The sequence below is a fragment of the Podarcis vaucheri genome, assembly GCF_965113315.1.
Source record: "Podarcis vaucheri genome assembly, chromosome: 6".
Taxonomy (NCBI): Eukaryota; Metazoa; Chordata; class Lepidosauria; order Squamata; family Lacertidae; genus Podarcis; species Podarcis vaucheri.
Window position 1 is genome coordinate 15,728,926 of NC_138764.1, and position 19,303 is coordinate 15,748,228.

The 19,303-nt window shown below is 43.8% G+C and overlaps 1 protein-coding gene and 1 long non-coding RNA gene across 4 annotated transcripts in view; both read left to right on the plus strand.

Moving 5' to 3' along the window:
- LOC309533944 overlaps positions 1 to 19,303 on the plus strand; it is a 339,411-nt gene that overhangs the window by 306,969 nt on the left and 13,139 nt on the right. The gene's annotated exons all lie outside the window — the stretch shown is intronic.
- Positions 1 to 19,303, plus strand: part of PBX1 (PBX homeobox 1) — a 225,216-nt gene that overhangs the window by 192,774 nt on the left and 13,139 nt on the right. For 2 of the 3 annotated variants that reach the window (XM_082225536.1, XM_082225535.1), the window contains exons 7-8: positions 6,345 to 6,457; positions 7,641 to 7,730. In XM_082225536.1, the coding sequence (XP_082081662.1) occupies positions 6,345 to 6,457; positions 7,641 to 7,730 (203 nt within the window). The remainder of the gene's footprint in view (positions 1 to 6,344; positions 6,458 to 7,640; positions 7,731 to 19,303) is intronic. The other variant, XM_082225537.1, reaches the window with a different exon arrangement.

Here is a 19,303-nt window from a genome sequence, read left to right on the forward strand (position 1 = left end):
TATTATCTCCTCTGATTGAAGCTTGTTTAGTAGTGCTGGCTCTGCAGCTGACATGGGTCAGAGGCCTGTTCCACAGGTAGGCCCTCCTCACTCAAACGAGGGAGCGATTGACAGCGTGACTTTGTGCGTGCAACAGGTTGTCCTGGCAGCTGCAGCCCCAGGGCTGAAGCCATTGCTGTTGGTGATCTTGCCCCCATTACGTGGAGGAGTACCAGAAATCAAATCTCACAAAGTAACACTATGCAGGTCACACATCACAAATTACAATCTGTTTCTCACTACTTTTGAAAATTGAGATGGTGTGTTTTGCCTTATTGGTTTATCATTTACTGTCTTGCTCAAGGCCTGTGAGTTACAAGAAGCAGCTTGGTAATGTAGGTGTTATACAAGAGAATTGACCTTTTTATGAGCTCCGCTCCCTGGCCTGTGAACAGCAGCCATTAAACCTCCCCCCCCCAAAAAAAAAAAAATCTAGACTTGCCCTTTTGCAGTGGCAAGGAGCCAAATCCATAGCAAACTTCCGCAAGACAACATTTCATGTTGGTTTCCCCAAGACCTCCTTGTAATAGGAGGAGTGGCTTTTTAAAGCAGTGGCTTGCTGGATAAGAGAAGTGATTTTGCCTGGCCAAATTTCATAATAGCCCAGAATGGCAAGAACATTTAGGGCTGTTTCACATGTTACATTTTATATATATATACCTGACACATTTTAACTGTGCAAGGAAAAACAAAAGTACAGTATGAATGCAGAAAGCACACGTTTGCTGAGATATATATCTTGCAAGTTCTCTTGTCAGAGAGCCCAAAGTGGCTTTTTCTCCCTGTTTGAAGTGTACATTTGGAAGCAAAACTGGAGTTGTTGCTGTGTTGTGCGTGAAACGACACCCCACTGAGTGAAAGGAAGGCAGGGGACAATAAGGGCTGTGCGGAAGCATTTTAGGAAAGATAATAAGAAATGGACATTCTGTTTGGAGGATGAGCCTAACAGAAGAGGCTTGTGTTGAGGCTATGCAGTGGGGCGTTCACCAACTCGCAGGTTCAGATCAGAAGAATCTTTATTTGCATCAGCCACTAGCCATAGCAATAAAATAAAATGTACTGAAGACAGAGGTAAAAACTTAACTATACAAAATACACTTTGGATGTTTACATCAATAATCAAATAAGAGATCTTATTCTAATTGCCCCTGCTAAAAACCTTGCAGTTTTTGCTGTCACCGGATTATTATTATTGTTATTATTTATTGAATTTATATACCACCCCATACCTGGAGGTCCTGATCATCTTGATATGCTAAAAGAAAGGACACAGTAGCAATGGTTGAGCGACCCAACATGGACAATAGTAGAGGGGTAATAACCTCACTCCTCAAATCTTTATAAAGATTGCACACCAGAAACATATGAGCCCCTGACTCAGTACTGCCATCTCCACAGGAACATAACCGTTTTTCCAGTGCAATCTTTTGAAATTGACCCTCAAGTACAGCTGAAGGCAATAGTATATTCAATCTTGCAAAAGTGAGAGCACGCCTGTACTTTGGAATTGTTAAATTTTGCAAATAGGGTGTCAAAATGACTGGGTGGAAAATAGTCATACCATGGACAAAATTTCCTTATTGTGGCCAAATTATTGGTTGGTGGTTTCTTAGTTTGCTTCATGCTGAAAAGCAGCTGCTTGGAGCTTGACACCCTGTGTGACACCCTCTACTTCAGAAGTCAGCAAACTTTTTCAGCAGGGGGCCGGTCCACTGTCCCTCAGACCTTGTGGGGAGCTGGACTGTATTGGGGGGGGGGTGAACAAATTCCTATGCCCCACAAATAACCCAGAGATGCATTTTAAATAAAAGCACACATTCTACTCATGTAAAAACACGCTGATTCCCAGACCATCTGCAGACCAGATTTACAAGGCAATTGGGCCAGATCCGGCCCCTGGGCCTTAGTTTGCCTACTCATGCTCTACTTCCTCGGGAGTCATTGACTGAGCCTCTTAGCTGACTGCTCTCTCCCCTTACTCCTATCCACTTGCCTACCTGTTGGGTCCATGTAAGTCAACCGTTGCTGATCTGGCCAGAGTCCCTTCCTTTCAACTGCTGTAATGCACCATTTTCTTTTCCCTCTGCACATTGCAGATTCTCCTTTCCTCATTTCCACAAAAAAACCCACCTCTTTGTCTCTCCAGCTCCGACACCACCTCAGACTTTCATCCTACTGCTGTGAATCTCCTCTGATCTTCTCCTTCTCCCCTGTGGTGTAAATCAATCACTCTTGGCAAACTGCTGCTTTCTCTTCATGCAGGTGCAGTTAAGACAGCATCTTCCGTCTAGGCCTGAAAACAAATAATTGTTAATTTCTAAGTAATTTCAGCAAGAGTTAGCTAGACAGAACTAGGTCTCTCCCTTCAACTTGCTCTAAATTTAACTAGATTTGTATTAATCACATGAAAAGGGAGGGGGTCCTCTTTTCTTCCTATAAACAGTTTTTGGTTGTTGTTTTTAAGTTCCACAACATTTCCCTTAAGGAGCTTACAGTTACCACCAATGTGAATTGTTATAAAAGAAGGCACCGCACATGCAATGGGGATATAAATGTTTCCATATTGGTTAAAAAATCATCAAAACATTTCCTTTCTATTTGATCCCTTTGTTATAAAAGTCCACATTCTAAAACATGATAAGAATTAAATACTGAACTTCGCTTTCAATAAAATCCAAAGATCAGTGTGATTCAGAAGATCAGGGGCTAAGGAACTTTTGTAAATAAAGATGGAAGTCAGGCCTTCTGACCTGTAAATGCTGGTCCCTTTTCCCAGATAAATCAGGGGTTAGCTTTAATGACTCATTGGATAAGAGAAAATCATTTTGCACATGTTCAAAATGCTGTTAATTAATGCTTTATTGAGATCTCCCTCAAACAAGCCACTGGTACTCAGGCGGGTATCGTGGAAAAGTTCACAAGCCAAGCAACTGAAAGTCAGGAGCGCATTGTCACTCAGCAGGGTGGCAGTTGTGACCAGTAGCCATTGACAGGTTTACCTTCCATTTTGGGATATAATATTTTATGAAATTGCCAACAGAATACTTCTGGAGCAAATGATGCACTCTAGCTTCTGGCTTCAGAGAGGGAAGCAGGGAGACTGTTCAGAGACAGCAGCTCACAAGCCAGTCAGGGAACCTTAGTTAGTGTTTGACCATTTCAGCATGGCAAAACATCCTTTTTCTTCATTCCACTTCTCCTACACATTGCTCAAAAATGTAAGTAATGGAAAAATAATGTCAAATTCTGCTGAAGGGGAAATGGAATATTGTTGGGAGGAATGTATTTCTGCTTTCAAAGCCCAGTTGAATGAACTATCATCCTGAAATTCTGGAGATGCTGTTCATTGAGGGTGGTGTGTGTCTTTGTTTTGATGTCATTCCTTTTCCCGCACCATTGTATTATCCCTTGGAGATGCCTGGCCATGGTAACTCTCCTTCCTGAAGATTTTGCATTGATGCCAAGAATGCTGAAGCAGCATCACAGATGACACTAAAGGTCATCTAAGCAATTACTGTTCTGACTCTATCTGTACGGTGTAAATTCCATTGGTGTGCACATTTGCCACTTACATATGTGCATTAATCTTGGGAAGACTTTGGGCACAATCCACTGGGACATTCTCATGCACAAACCTCATAGAGATGAATGAGAGCTGTGGAAGAACACAAGTACCCATTCATTTCCATAGAGCTTTCACAGGAGACCAACCTGATGAATTGTGCCATCTGCATCAATATCAACATATATTCTGTAAATGGCATCTATCAATACCATTGTTGCTTTGAATGTAATTTTGTGACTGTTCCCTCTGCCCTGCTGATTCACCATCTGTCAAGTAAATGCCATTTCTACTTTTTTGGAGGGATGTTTTAAAAAGATAGTGTGGGGTAAAATACCCACACTTTTCAAGCAAACTAACTTAAAAAGCAACCTGTGCTGTCTGCAGAAAAGGGATGGAGGCACACAGGCTTCCTAGGGCCTCTTTGCGGTGATATCATTGGCTTGCTGCACGACCTTGAAAATCCAGATCATTTATTGAGGCCATCTGTTAAGGAGAGAAAACCATACTTTTACCCAAATCCCATGGCATTCCTGTGAGACTTAAATAATTACAGTAGGCACATGTTGTATGCTCAGAAGGCGGGTGTCACAGAAAGGAAAATATTGGTATAATCATGGCATTTTTTGAATCCCAAAAAGTTGGTACTCTTAGTGCTGCACAGTAATGGGAGTTCTTGAAAAGTAATCGGAACCATTTCCAATAGATTATCTATTGTCAAAGTGTGATTAGATAGATAGATAGATAGATATACAGATAGATTTATTCCTTGCCCTTTTAGTGACTATGCGCCATGCAGAGCAGCTTACAGCAATTTAGAATCACAATATCATAAAATGCAATAAAAACACAGCATTAAGAATTCATTAAAATACAACAGAGGTAAAGATCACAGCCAAAACATGACCTTTACAGCAGATACTTTGCAGGTAAAAGCATTCTGGAATTAAAATGTTTTCCCCAACCAGTGGGAAACAGCCAGAGAGGGGGTCACCTACGCTTCATAGGACAAAGTGCTTCATGATATTGGTGCAGTCACTGAGAAGGCCCTCTCTCTTGCTCTCATCAAACACTTCTCCATCCTAAGTAGAACGCAGAAAAGTCTTCTGATCTTACGGAGTAGGCAGGGTGGTATGTAAGGAGGCAATCCTTCAGTTACAGGGTTTTTTCCAAAGCCTGATGAAGTCAATTGGGATGTTTCCACCAGACGCTAAAGGAGAATTTGAAGAACTTCTTATCCCTTGCTAATTATTGTGACATTTTAGAATCTCTCCTTCAAGATGTGTTTACATAGGAGCAAAAAAAGACTTCATGGGCAGGGGAGATGTTTGCAGGGGAACTCACCGTTGGACTGTTTCTTGTCTTCTGATGGTTGTACTCTTCAGATAACTACACCCTCCCTCCATTAGTTAAGTGTTTAGCACAGTTGTTGGAAACCTCTGGCCCTCCAGATGTTGGTGAACTGCAGTGCCCGTCATCCCTTGCCGTTGGCCATGCTTGCTGGCACAGATGGGAGTTTTAGCAACACCTGGAGGACCAAAGGTTTTCCACACCTGGTTTAACCAAAATATTTGCAAAGAGAAAGTATAGTTCAAAGGTTCACAGAGCTTTTATCTGTATTTCACTGTTGGGCAGTTGCAAAAAACCAAGCAAACCAACCAACCAACCCTAGACATAGTAGTTATATATCTTCCAATATTGAACAGCTTAGCATTGCAAAAGTGCAATGGAATTGACCTGGGCCCCTGAAGTCTCTCCCTTCAAGCCTAATGTCATGCTTAAAACTAAACCTTGCACGTTCAGCTTTCTCATTCTTAACATCAGTTGCACGAGAGTTTCAAAATAATCCTTTCCTTCCAGTCTATCTCATGCAGTTAGGTTGCTGTGTCATAAAATATATTTTTTTGCAGGGGACATAGGGGGAAAACTGAAAGGGAGTTACGTCTGGAATTACACTTTTCAACCCTGTGTGTGGTTGAGATTATTGAGATAACGTGATCTAGCAAGTTCCAGATTTTGCCATGAGGCAAAGACAACACGGAGGAGATAAAGAGAGCCTTACCACATTCTTGTGGCCCATTTTTCCTACACCCCAAAGTTGGCACATTATGTGCTCCTCTAGATGCGTGGGGCGTGAGGGACTAGCGGAAATCCCTGGCCTTTGTTTCTATTCTACATTTTGCTATCCTGCCAAATTGGCCAAGATAGATTCATTGTGGGCTGTGACTGGAACCCCTCACGAAACTGGCGGTATCTTAGCATGGCATGCTCCACAAACATTTTCTATTCATCTATATTTATGGGAGTCATCTTCTAAAAACAAGATAAGACTGCTGTCCAGGCATCACAGCTGAAAATATCAAAGCTTGCTAAGACATTAGTGTGCTGTCCACAGCAACAAAGCAACCTCCCACCCACAAAACAGGAGCTATGTGCCGCACCCTCCATCAGGAAGCACTGAATTCTGAAGGACTCATTTCTGTTGAGAAGTTGGTTGGAGGGCGAGCTTTTTTGAGATGTGATATTTATAGCTCTTACAGTGCATCCTCTCTCTCTCTCTCTCTCTTTTAATTTTTAATTTTATATATTTTTATTTTTTGCTTGCTCTGTCCTTCGTGCTACTAACCTGTTTTGTCTCCTGTTTGGGGTTGCTTTGCATGTCATTTCCTTCTTCTTGGCTGACAGGCGTGTGATTGATCCTCTTCCTTTCTATGATTCAGGTGCCTCACTCTTTCCTTTCCAGGTTCTTCCAGTTCTTTTAACATGTCAAACTCTGGAGATTTATTCATGAGCGTGCAGTCACTCAATGGGGATTCTTACCAAGGGGCCCAGGTTGGAGCCAACGTGCAGTCACAGGTAGGGATCCATCGGATGTACTGCCAGTGAATGCATCAATATCAGAATGAAGAGCCTTTGATCCTATTGGCGTTCCCCATTCCTGTCCCAAGAGAGGAATCGAAACTCCGTAACCAACCTAAACCAGTCAAAACAAAAACCCCAAACCAAACAATTTTATTTATTACCAAAAATTGTCTTTGGGGATGTTGCCCACGCTTTGTGAATGCATTTGGCTCTGGCTTCCTAATTACAGTAAGAAGAAATCAGTATTTGAACGGAAAGAGTATTACGCAAGATGCAACTTGCTTAGTGGATTTTCTAGGAGAAATTACCAGATATTTGTACCTCGGGCTTATTTTTCAAGATGTCCATATTGTCATATTCTGCTTGGTTTAATGACAAGAGAGTGGTGCTGAACTACAGAAGTTTCCCTTTCCCCCATTTCAGTGTCAAACTTCATTTAGCCATCCTATCCTAGAAGCCAGTTTGACAGGGAAGAGTGCAGGAAATAATCACTGGGGTGTAAGCCACTTCTTCCTGATGCAATGGTTGCAACAGCTTCTTAGGTATTTGCTTACCCCTTCGGGAGTCTCCTTTTACCCTTAGATAATGGTGCCAACCACTCAAACATTTCCATCTCATGTCAAGGTGCATTAAAAGCAAAGCTGGGTTGCATTGCTACCCTGAATGCAGAAAAGAAGGCATGCTAGATGGCAGGCGGCCTCGCGCGGTCAAGAAGGATGAATGGTCTCGAGAGGCAAGGCGTGAACCCTCGTAACGCTCATTTGTATTAAGTCAACTCTCTTCAGTTGCAAGTGGCACTGAGAAACCTTGGGTTGAATAACTGGTGTGGATAGCAAGGGTGACAGATTTGGACGGAGTAGATTTCTTACCCCCATATAGGAATTGCTAACTCAACCAAGGACCTCCAACCAACTTGCCTCCTTGTATATTTTTCTCCCCACCATTTGCTGCACTACTCAGAATCCAGCACGGGCTGCTGCCACTGCCACTGTTGCTATCAGGGATTATAGTGGGATGTTTGGAGGGAGGGAGGCATCTTCACTTATTGCTGCTTGGAGTGAACACTGGGAAATCTTGATTATAGTCATATCATCCTATTTTAGTCACCCCCAAAATTAGTCTTGCCTTTTAATATCTGTGTTCCTAATTCTCTCTTTGTTGTTGTTGGTCTGTTTAGGTGGATACCCTTCGCCATGTTATCAGCCAGACAGGAGGATACAGTGACGGACTCGCAGCGAGTCAGATGTATAGTCCGCAGGGCATCAGTGTAAGAAAAATAGGCTTCCTTTTTTCTTTTTTCTTTTTCCCCCCTTTCTTGTTGGTTCTCTCTTTCCCAATTATTTCAAAGCCATAGGGCTCAGAATGCCACTTAGTAGGACTTGTCTTAGCTTTACGGTCACCTAGTTTATTGCTTCTGTATCGGTCGTGCCAACGGCAGAGTTCTCTCTGCGAAAAAAGTGGCGATGGGGCAGGCCTTGTGCAGGCAGCTGGCGTCTAGGACTGTCAGACGCAATCAATATTCACATGGCACCTGCGGCCACTTGCGTTCTGCTGAGAGAGCTGCTAAACAGGTGACACCTAGTACAGTGGCAGGAGGGGACCCAGACATCTCCAACAAGAAGGCCAAGGGCTGGAGTCCATTGCAGCTGAACGTACCATCTAAAATAGTGGGTTGGCCCTCTCCCATTCTAAAAGCCAAAAATGGATTATTAACAGATTGATGATAATGACAACAACGACGATGATGCTAATACAGAAATTAGAGTAAGAAAAACCGAGGGGAGGGGTGGAGAGAGGGGGTGGAGAGGAGAGGAACATCTTCTACTTGTTCTGGGTTGTGCTGGCGGCTCCTCACTAGCATGAAAATTCATAGCGACAAGCTGTGTCGTACAGAGTGAAATCGATCAGACAGACACAAGGAGAACCGAGTGTAGATTCGGGACAGCAATCCAACTTCATTTCTCAGATCAATCATCCGCCATCTCAGTGGCGGTGACAGCAAGCTGGGAGAAGAGGGGAGCCTGGAAAAGGAGGCTGCTGTACACTGTGTCGGGGGCTTCTCTTTGCCCCTTTTAGAGGTCGGGGAAGAGTTGCGCTCGAGGATTAACCTGAAAATACTGGGAGGGTGAAGCATGGTCCTGATGTGTTAACTTTCCACTGCATGCGTGCCTCCGACGCGAGGAGCGCCCGTTGAGGGTGGTGGCAAAGGGCAGTACAAGGTTTAGAGGCTTCTCTCCCACCCACTTTCGATAACCTTCAGGATTTCTACTGTCTGCATTGCTCACAACAGTGCTAGGCAAAGCAAGTCTTTTCTCAGTGGGGAATCGTACAGCATGCTGCCGTTGGACCTGCTAGGCATCCTCCGTGAGCTCATGTCAAGTTGAAATGAAAGGAAGTGCCAAGGATAGGATGTGATGGATGGGAAAGTCTTAAAACGGCTTGCCAAGACCCCCCCCCCCCTCTTTCTCTCTCTCATCCTTTTTGTTCAGGTACAAAATTTGAGGCGTTAAAAGGCGAGTGCTTAGATACCCAAAGTAAGTTGAAGCTCATGGGTTGGCAGGTTGGGTTATATGGGAGTGCATGATGTTTTTTTCTCTGGGGGGGTGTGTTAGAGGAATCACGTGCCAGACAGAGCAACTCCAAGCCAATGTACATTGTGCAGGATGGGGCAGTCGCCAAGTTAGCTGAGAACAGTCACGTGTGTTGTTCACCTTTCTGTCTGATTCGTATATAAAGTGAGGGGTGGAGGAACTAATTTAATATAAAAAGCCACACAGTTGAGGGGGACTGTAGTCTCTCCCACTTTTGTAAGATGTTCTTCCAACCTAATTACAACATTAGGGGGAACCTGATGTGACAGATTGTAAGGAGAATGAGGGCTTATTGTTTTTTATTTGACATTAAAATTAAATGCCCCTTTGAGGACATCAAATATGGCTGTGCCTGCCATTTCCAGTTTGACCTAGGGTGGTAGAATTCTGATCTGTATCACTTCAGACACGTGAAAGGTCCCATTTTTAATGCTCTCCTGTATACTTTCAAAGCCCTTCATGGAGTAAATCACAGAGAATAACTTTGCCTGTTAGTTTACTACAGGCATGGAAGCGTTCAAAAATATGTATTTTCCTGCATTCTAAAGTGATACAATCCATAATTCTGTTACTTTGTTCTGCTAAATGTATACATGCGCTCTAGAAACCCAAGGGGGTAATATCACAGAAGGGCTAAATCCTTACTACCCTCTGAGCTATATAGTCCAACGACTATATTGCTTCAGCATCTTTTCAATATTTATGTGTCCTTTTTCCAAAGCCGTAAGAAGAAACTTGGATTATTGGCAGGCTTCTCATCATTAGGAGGAAGGAGGATGCTCCCTTGAAGCCATTGGTGGGCATGGTGGAGGGGCAGAAATGTTATAAAGCATGGCGTGTGACTTTGTTGTTGGAATTCTGAGCTGACTTCTTCTGAATTTAGCACAGGCATCCAAGCGCCCACGTTTGCACTGAGCCCTGACGTCACCAGGCAAGGACAGTGAAGCATTCTGAAGTAAATGCAACTGAACATGTGCAGACAATTATGTCTGATTATATAAACCCATTGCAAAAACCGGGCTTGAAAATGCCACATGAAAGAGCCTATCGTTCCACATTAATCTCTGTTAGCCGAATTCATTTCTATTCTGGCTCTTTAATACTGAGGAATAAATGAATCGGAGACTGATCATGATAAGATATGATACTTCTGTACAAATTAACCCTGCCCCCACCCCCCAAGGAGAAGCCCAGCTCACTGCAACTGAATATATAGCTGAACACAGTAGTTTTCTAGGCTAAACCAAATCACCAGGGGATGCTCTGCTGAAGAAAAGAGCTAGGGAAAGGGCATGCGAGAGGAGATGAAAGCCAGCATGGATTCAGGTGCAGAACTGAAGCTAATTTGGTAGTCATTAATAAAGGGAAGCTGCAGAATGGGAATCAGCACTAATACCAGAAGGGACATGGTGCAGTTTCCTTTATCTTCAGGCCAGTTATTTTGGAAGAGGGGAGAAAGGCCTCTCTTGAAAGGAATGGCTTGCAGAAGAGGGAGAACAATGTATTATCATACCATAAGAAGCACTGAGTTTAAACTACATGAATATGCTTTTGCGTTGAATAAATGTAACCTAACCTGAGCAGTGGGTAGCAGGAGGATGAGTTGCCAAGGTAAGCTGTGGAATCTTATTGCTTCTGGGTTTCCAAGAGGACACGGAGAAGGCATCAATCATAGTAGATGCTCTCCTTGGTAACCTGAGAGGTTCCTTGCAATGATATGGTCCTTTCCTGCCCTGCCCTTTTCTAGATTTAAGAATAGAAGCTGAAATGGAATGGAATTGGGGGAGGAGTTAGCAGCTAGTAGCTCTGTTAAGCTGTTTGCAGCCTCTGGGAGCTTGTGACAACCAGGACTTGTAAACAGGGACATTTGCCAAGCGAGGCCTGGAATGCTACTTCACAGTGTTTGTAGGACCAAGAGACATGGATGGCGAGGGAGCAGCTGTAGTGACCTGCAACACCATGTCTGTCCTTCTGCCTAAGAATGTGCAAAACTACACCTGCAGTAAGTGCAAGCCGGTTGCCTCGCTGCAACAGAAGGTACAGCAACATGAGGCCCACCACTTCCAACTTTGAGCTATCCGGGAAAGATGAGGACTTTCTCAATGGAGAAGAGTGGACCATCTTGGAACAGCAACATGGGTGGGGTGCCCCTAAAGAGGAGAAAGATCCCATTGCAGGAGATTAACCCCTAGAAGGAACATGACACACAGAAAGAAGCAGGACTGTCAGGAGCCATGCTGTGTCACTGGAGCTGCAAATTTGATTCCAGGCCCACTCTATCCCTATGTTTTTACAGGCCCACTATATCCCTATGTTCTTCATTCTTGACTTGGAGGCCTCTGGCATCAGCTTTCAAATACAAGTTATTATATCCTACCACCACCCATCAAATGCATTTTGCATGTGCATTTTCTCCTTCAGGTCTTTGTTCTCTTGAAATAACGGTCTGTTCTTCTATGTGCTTGCTGTCACATTCTGTCCTATCCCATATTTAAATGACTTGGCACGTTTACACTAGAAATGGCGCACATACTCAAATCAGGGAGATTAGATATGCAAACCCTGTGTGTGCGCACCCTTCAATGGGCTAACCCAAAGCCATGTCTAGATCAATCCTCAGAATTGGTCACAAGTAGCCGCCTCTCAACTGCTTGTTTACATCCCCATCTTTAGTGAGGAAACATGGGTCAAGCTCTAGGTGCCACACAGATAGAGTAAGTATGCTGGCTCCCCTTAAGCATTTTGTTAGTGCTCAGAATAAATGATTGCAAAGTCCAGATTTTTTTCCTTTTAAGACAAACAGGAATGTTTGCCTTCATCATCCCTGGATCCCCTTCATTGCCTCCATCCATCCCGTGCAGATGACCCAGTTTTAATAAGAGCCAGCTCTCACTGGCTTCCCCCAGAAATCAGTTTAAATACTGCTATGAGGCACCAGCCGCCTCTCTTGTACAGAATCAGCTTTTCCCAAATGTCCCCTAGTGCCTAGCCAAAACTGAACCCTTCCTCCCAACAGCACCTTCCTCATCCCTGTTAGCTGGTCTTGTGCATGCAAAAAGTAGCATTTCTGACTATACTACCCTAATGGTAGTGGACCTAATATTCTGCCCAACAAACTAAATTTGGCCTCCAGGAGCTTGCAACATTGGTGCTGATGTGTGCTGGTCACTGAACTCTCCCCTGTGCAGCCTATCAGCCTATCTGTACAACGCATCATGTACCCCATGTTCCCAAGAGGCATGCAAGTCACATGTGTGTGACTGGGGGAACCCAGTCAGATGGGGGTAGAAGAAATAAATTGCTACTGCTGCTGTTTGATGGGCAGGATGTAAGAAATAAATGGTTGTTGTTAGTCAGCTCAACCCGTCTCTCAGTGTTTCTAAAGATCATGTCACACGCCCCTTCCAGGAAGTCTCAAACGTGCACCTCTAGAGGCATATTGATGCAAGAAGACTATTGTTCCTTACCATGAATCATTTACCTCTTCCTCAGTGTGACACCCTCCTAGCCTAACCCTCATCCTCTGTGGTTGCAGACAAACTGGATGCTTCTACCATGTCCCTGAAACTAGTATGCAGGAATGAGGGAAATAAATGAAACAGTGTGCTATGTTTTTACATAAGCCTTCCTTCCTTCCTTCCTTCCTTCCTTCCTTCCTTCATTCATTCTTCCTCTTTTTTTTTGGGGGGGGGGGTAAACAATTCTAAAGCCAGATCAAGCTGAGGAAATTGCAGCAGCAGGTAATTTACCTGCTTCCACGTTCATAACATTATCCCCTACTTTAAATAAATAAAGTCTGGAGAAATAAGATCTCTGAATAAATAAGGTACACTTGCCAAAAGGACCCCTTTGAGTATATTTGGTCCCTTACAGGGACCACTTTTTGCATTGATCTGATTTTTAGGAACAAAATTTAAAAAGTCCTTCCAGTAGCACCTTAGAGACCAACTAAGTTTGTTATTGGGATGAGTTTTCGTGTGCATGCACACTTCTTCAAATATCTGAAGAAATGTGCATGCACACGAAAGCTCATACCAATAACAAACTTAGTTGGTCTCTAAGGTGCTACTGGAAATATTTTTTTTATTTTGTTTCTACTACGGCAGACCAACGCGGCTACCTACCTATATCTGATTATTAGGGTCAAGGCTCCGGAGAGTAGAGTCTGAAGCAATGGATTCAAGTGACAATAAAGGAGATTCTGAAGAAACATCATGAAGAAGACAATGGAACAGGCTCAATCGGAAGGTGGTGGATTCTGCAGGTTTTTAAGCAGAGATTGGATTGCCACCTGTCAGGGATGATTGAGATCCCTTCATTGTATGGGGTTGGATTAGATGACCCTCAGGATCCCTTCCAACTCTACAATCCTATGACTCTATGGATCCGGTATTGAGGATATAAGATGCAGAACAAACAGGAAAATAGGTATAAAAAAAGTATTACAAGTTACGGAGGAACACCAGTTTCTCCCTTTATTCTCTATTGCAGTGATATTGTAAAGAAAAACATGTTTCTTGTGGGGGGGGGACCTTTAAATTTATTTGATTTTTCAAATTAACACTTTACACTCACATATACAACATAAATCATAAAACCGAGATTCCAAAGAATTTCCTGGACTTCCCTCCTCCCCCTTGTGGGTCCTATTGTTAGTCGTTTACTCCCGCGCCTTTTATAATAATCCAAATCTTTTACATCTCCATTATATCCAGAATTCACCATTAAACCACAAGTGTTTCATTAGTTTGGCGAGACATAAATTTCATGCTCTGTGGTTTCTAGAAAGAAAAAAAAGATTTCACCTCTGCATTTTAATGCATCACATTTGTGAAGTACTTCCACGTGATTTCTTGTGGTTGTCCATGATTGATATTAATTGCGAGGAAATTCTGATATCATAAAATCTAATGAAATCACCTATAAAATATCATGAACCAGATGCATAGTGGGTAGAACTACCAACTATATGACACTGTTTTTCATCCAAGGACTAGGGCGGGTGTGAAGTTGCCCCAACACTTCTCAAACTGTTGCTGTTTCATAAAAGCGCAGGTGGTTCTGTGCTCCTTAGCCTGGACTCCCTGACTTCTGATTTCACTTCCATTGCTCTTCTCCAGTTACAGAAGCAGAGCTAGGAAGTGGGAGAAGCAGAAACGCCTCTCCTGCCAGCCTTCCCTTCTACTCTAGGAATTGGCAGCTCTGTTGCTACTGTTTACCTTTGCGGAGCCAAGCAGCAGGAACCACTTGGTTGCTCCAAGCAGAGAGCAAGGAGAGGTTTGTGGGGCACTGGTGCCAACTGTAGAGAGCCCTGGGTGCCCAGGCACCCACAAAAATCTCGACACAACCTCCAAGGCCCTGCAAAGCCTCCAACACAACTTCCGCAAGGCTCCTCTGCTGCATCAACAGCTGCCTTTTGAGAACAGGTGTGCCCCCTTCTCCCTTCAGGTCTTTCGGATGAACTTGTGGCTCCCTTCCAGCCATTGTCTGCCTGTTGGTTGCTGCCTGTGGCCACTGCTTTTGGCACCATGTTCAGTCACGGGGCCCTCCCAAGTGAAGCATCCCAGGGCAGTTGCCCTAGTTAAGGGTGGCTCTGAGCAGAAGCCACATGCAACATAATAATAATAATAATAATAATAATAATAATAATAATAATAATACAGTGGTGCCTCGCAAGACGAAATTAATTCGTTCCGCGAGTTTTGTCGTCTTGCGATTTTTTTCATCTTGCGAAGCACGATGTCGGGAAAGTTTTGGAAAAGCTTCAAAAATCACCAAAGTCTTTAAAAACCTCAAAAAAGGCTACCACACCGCGTTCTATGAGTTGCTCCTCGAAGTCAAGTCGCAACTGTATTAACGGTGTTAAGAAAAAGGAAACAAACTTGCAAGACGTTTCCATCTTGCGAAGCAAGCCCATAGGGAAAATCGTCTTGCAAAGCAGCTCAAAAAACAAAAAACCCTTTCGTCTAGCGAGTTTTTTGTCTTGCGAGGCATTCGTCTTGCGAGGTACCACTGTAATAATAATAATAATAATAGTAATTTTATTTATATCCCAGCCAAAGCCGGGCTCAGAGCGGCTAACAACAGTAAAAATAACACAGTTTACATAAAATCACAATCAATTAATTAAAATACATTCTACAACCAATTCATTCTAAAATCAATTCAGAGTCAAATTAATGGCAACCATTGGGCTAGAGTTCTATGAGGATTACAGAATGAGGGGGTCAGAATGTGCCTTGGCCAAACAGAGACAGCAATCATATGCATAAGTGGGCACAAGCACAATGTGGACACTGTATGGTGCAGGTATGTGTGTATGAGAGAGAGCATTTGCCCGCCATGCTGCCAGCTTTGGGCATGCCCTCTTTGGCCACACCACCTTTTGTTTTGACTGCATCTGCCCCTGGCTTGCAGCCCCCTAGAAGACTGACCATAAGGGAATGAGGCCCTTAAGCTGACAAAACATCCTCACTCCTTGGACCAGGATATCTAGGGAAGTACAAGGGCAGGAGCCAAGACAAAGCAAATTAGATCCCGGCCGTTGGGATCACGGTCTTGTAGCAGGTTGTTGAGCAGGAACCTGCCTATGCACTTCTAATTTGGGGGCTGCTTTGGTACTGTCGTGTCCATTGAGGATATAATTCTCTTTGTATTTTCAAGCGCTCCAAATCAGGTACTGCACTGTTAACGTGGGGAATTATTGCAGCAGTGTGGTTTGGGCTTTTTTGTCCCATCATAAATCTCCCATCTGCTTTTCAGCATATGCATTCGCACATGAGTTGTATTTCACAGCCACTCCCACATTACAAAGTTGCCACACTTATGGGCCTGCCTTTCCAAAAAACGCAACAGATTTTTGAAATTGCTCTTGAGTAGAGGCAGTGGCGTAGCGTGGGTTGTCAGCACCCGGGGCAAGGCAAGTAATTTGCGCCTCCTAACCCATGGATTTGCGCCCCCTTACCCTAACCCCCAGATGTTGCGCCCGGTGCGGCCGGGCCCCCCTGCACCCCCCACACTACGCCACTGAGTAGAGGACTCAAGCTCTGGGATCCATATTTCATGATGTGCAGCTGCAGCCATAAGAAATCCTAGAACCTCTCAGTGTTAGTCTAGCTCTTCTTTTAAGGCTTCAGGGCTATTCTGTACAGTGGTACCTCGGGTTAAGAACTTAATTCATTCCAGAGGTCCGTTCTTAACCTGAAACGGTTCTTAACCTGAGGCGTGCTTTCGCTAATGGGGCCTCCTGCTGCCGCTGTGCTGCTAGTGCGCAATTTCCATTCTTATCCTGGGGCAATATTCTGAACCTGGAGCAACCATTTCCTGGTTAGCGGAGTCTGTAACCCGAAGCATCTGTAACCCGAGGTACCACTGTATTAGGAAGGAAGCTTTTGGATGGAATCCTGGAGACACTGCTACAATTTGCAGAGGGTGGGGTCCTTTTCTTGCTTTGGAAATAAATCATATTGTCAAGTATGAGTGAAGTGGGGGGTGTACTGGGTTCCAGAATATTTCTGGGCTGAGAATGGGAGAGTAAGATTCAAATAGTAAGGATCTCTGTGTTGTATAAAGATTATCTCTTTCTCTATCTCGTTTAATTGGGTGTCTGCAATAAAGCCCCTTCTAAAAATAAGTTGAGTACACAATAGGAGCCCTCCCCACTCCCCCCCCTTACATTTCCCGTTCCCTATAATGACCCGGCAAACACTAAATGTCATTTGAGTGCATTAAGCAGCAAACTCTCCAGTGACATAGCAATTACAGTTCTGAAATAGATTTGGTGTGTCACCGAAGATAAGGGTTTTGAAAGTTTCTGTTGTGATTATAGCTTGTAACTCCCACAAATAACAGGCTTCAAAATAAGAGGCTGCCAACAGGGCCATTGTGGCTTTCCCTCAGTGATGGCACGTAAATTGCTATTAATGTCCTGAGTGTACTTGAATATGCCAGTCTCCGGGCGGCAGAGTTGGCTCAGTGTCTCTCTTTACCCGGCTTGTCACTGTCGGGCTGATAATCTGTGGTAATTGCTGCCTCTTGCAGTGGTCAGGACGTGGAAGTGTATGAGCTGGCTGCATCTTCTGCTGTAAACAATAAGCCTGTCTGTAGCAAAGTAGGAGGATATGCAATACAACCTCTTTAGGATGTATGAGTAGATTAAAACCTAATGCGGAAAGACTGGATCTCCCAGGAATCTTTGCTTAGCTGTGTGTGTGTGACTTAGAAAGGTGAAGTAAGCCCAGCCATGCATGCAAATAGGTTGACTATGAACTGAGATTTACAATTTCTAACTGCCTAAACTTTAAATTGAAAGTTAAAATGTGTGCTAAATGTAGCTGGCAGCAAACTAGGGCTCCGGATTTTTGCAGACATTCCGGCCACCTAGTTGATTTAATGTGATTTTTAAGAAGAAAGATTTTAAACTGGTGTTTATTTCTGGTTTGCACCCAGAGCTACCTGAAATTGGCTTTTTAGCATCAAATGACTATGGGCTTCCTTTCAGCAAGTGATTCCCAAACCTTTATTGCCACGGACTACTTGAGAATTGCTGAGGGTCTTAGCTGACCACATTTAATGCAAAGGATGTGCTGTCTCCAGTCTTCAATCACAAATCCACAGAGCACCTGGATGAAAATCATGGACCACTGGTGGTCAGTAGACTACAGTTGGAAACCATTGCTTTAAGCAGTAAGAACTCAGCTGTATGTTTAACTGCCGTGTGGCTGGGAAATGGTCAGTATCAAACCTTGGAATAACTTCCGGAACCTTAGCATGTTTTTGTCTTGATACTGGTCATTGACTGTAATAAAATGACTACTGCTGCTACAGTGGTATGTTATCATGGGACGCGGGTGGCGCTGTGATCTAAACCACTGAGCCTCTTGGGTTTGCTGATCAGAAGGTCGGCGGTTTGAATCCCCGCGACGGTTTGAGCTCCCATTGTTCTGTCCCAGCTCCTGCCAACCTAGCAGTTCGAAAGCACGCCAGCGCAAGTAGATAAATAGCTACCGCTGTGGCAGGAAGTTAAACAGTGTTTCCATGCACTCTGGCACTCATTGCGGTGTCCCGTTGTACCAGAAGCGGTTTAGTCATGCTGGCCGCATGACCCAGAAAACTGCAGACAAACGCTGGCTCCCTCGGCCTGAAAGCAAGATGAGCGCCGCAACCCCAGAGTCGCCTTTACTTGACTTAACCATCCAGGGGTCCTTTACCCTTTTACCTATGTTATCACTGTGAGCCCTCTTGTACCTTCAGTTGCTCACATAACTCGTGTTCACATGAGTAGCATTAGACCAGAGGAAAGAACTCACGGAAAATCACAGTTAGCTTCTCACTTTCATGAGCTACCATCTTCTCCAACTGTCTTGTGCATTTAATATGTGAACAGGTCTAAGTCTTGTAAGCTGAGAGATCCATACACAACACTTTTTCTTGCTGTAGTTGGACGTTTGGATGAATGAGGACTTGAGAATAAGAGCAGCTTATATACGACTTCTCTGCATGCCAACCTTGGTTTGCCACCAGTCCTCTACAATTCAGCTCATTAGGAACATGTGGTTCACATTTCTGTGATTCCTATATGGTATGCGTTATACTGCACAAAAATTCTGGAAATACAGTTTCCTTACTTTTTTAGCAGGAACTTGAGTTCCGGTCAATGTATTTTATTCTATATTTATACCTCATCTCTTCCTACCTTTAAGCACGTAAATGTTCCTCTTGGAAATTTGCATTTAAGGGCAGGCAGGATATTCTAGTTCCAAAAATGTCCTGGGGAGGGGAGGCTGAATTGTCAAATGACAGCAAAGGAGCTAATTCCTGGGGGCCGAGGGGTCTCTCCCCCCCCCCAATAAAATATTTGAGAGGGCCGCCCCCCAAAAAGTTGATCAATTATGTGGGGCAGGGCTTACCTGCAAGCCCCGCCCTATATTTTATTCAAGTTGGCACCCCTGACACACTTGCCTGATGTGTATCTCCAAAATGGAAGATATATTTGGAATTTGCAACATGCATTTGAAATCTTAAAATTGTATATTTTTAACACAAAAACTGAAAGCATGGATTTCAAAATATGAAAGTCCCTCTGTGTATATGTGAGTGAGAGAGAGAGAGAAATGAATGGCTATTTTAGTGACTTTTTCTGGTGAATTTGTGCCCTAGCTTATAGTGCAGGCTGCTTAACCATTTGAAAATTCTCGTGTTACAGATTTAGCATCCTTGGTTGGTTAGATATGGCTGTCATAATCCTTTG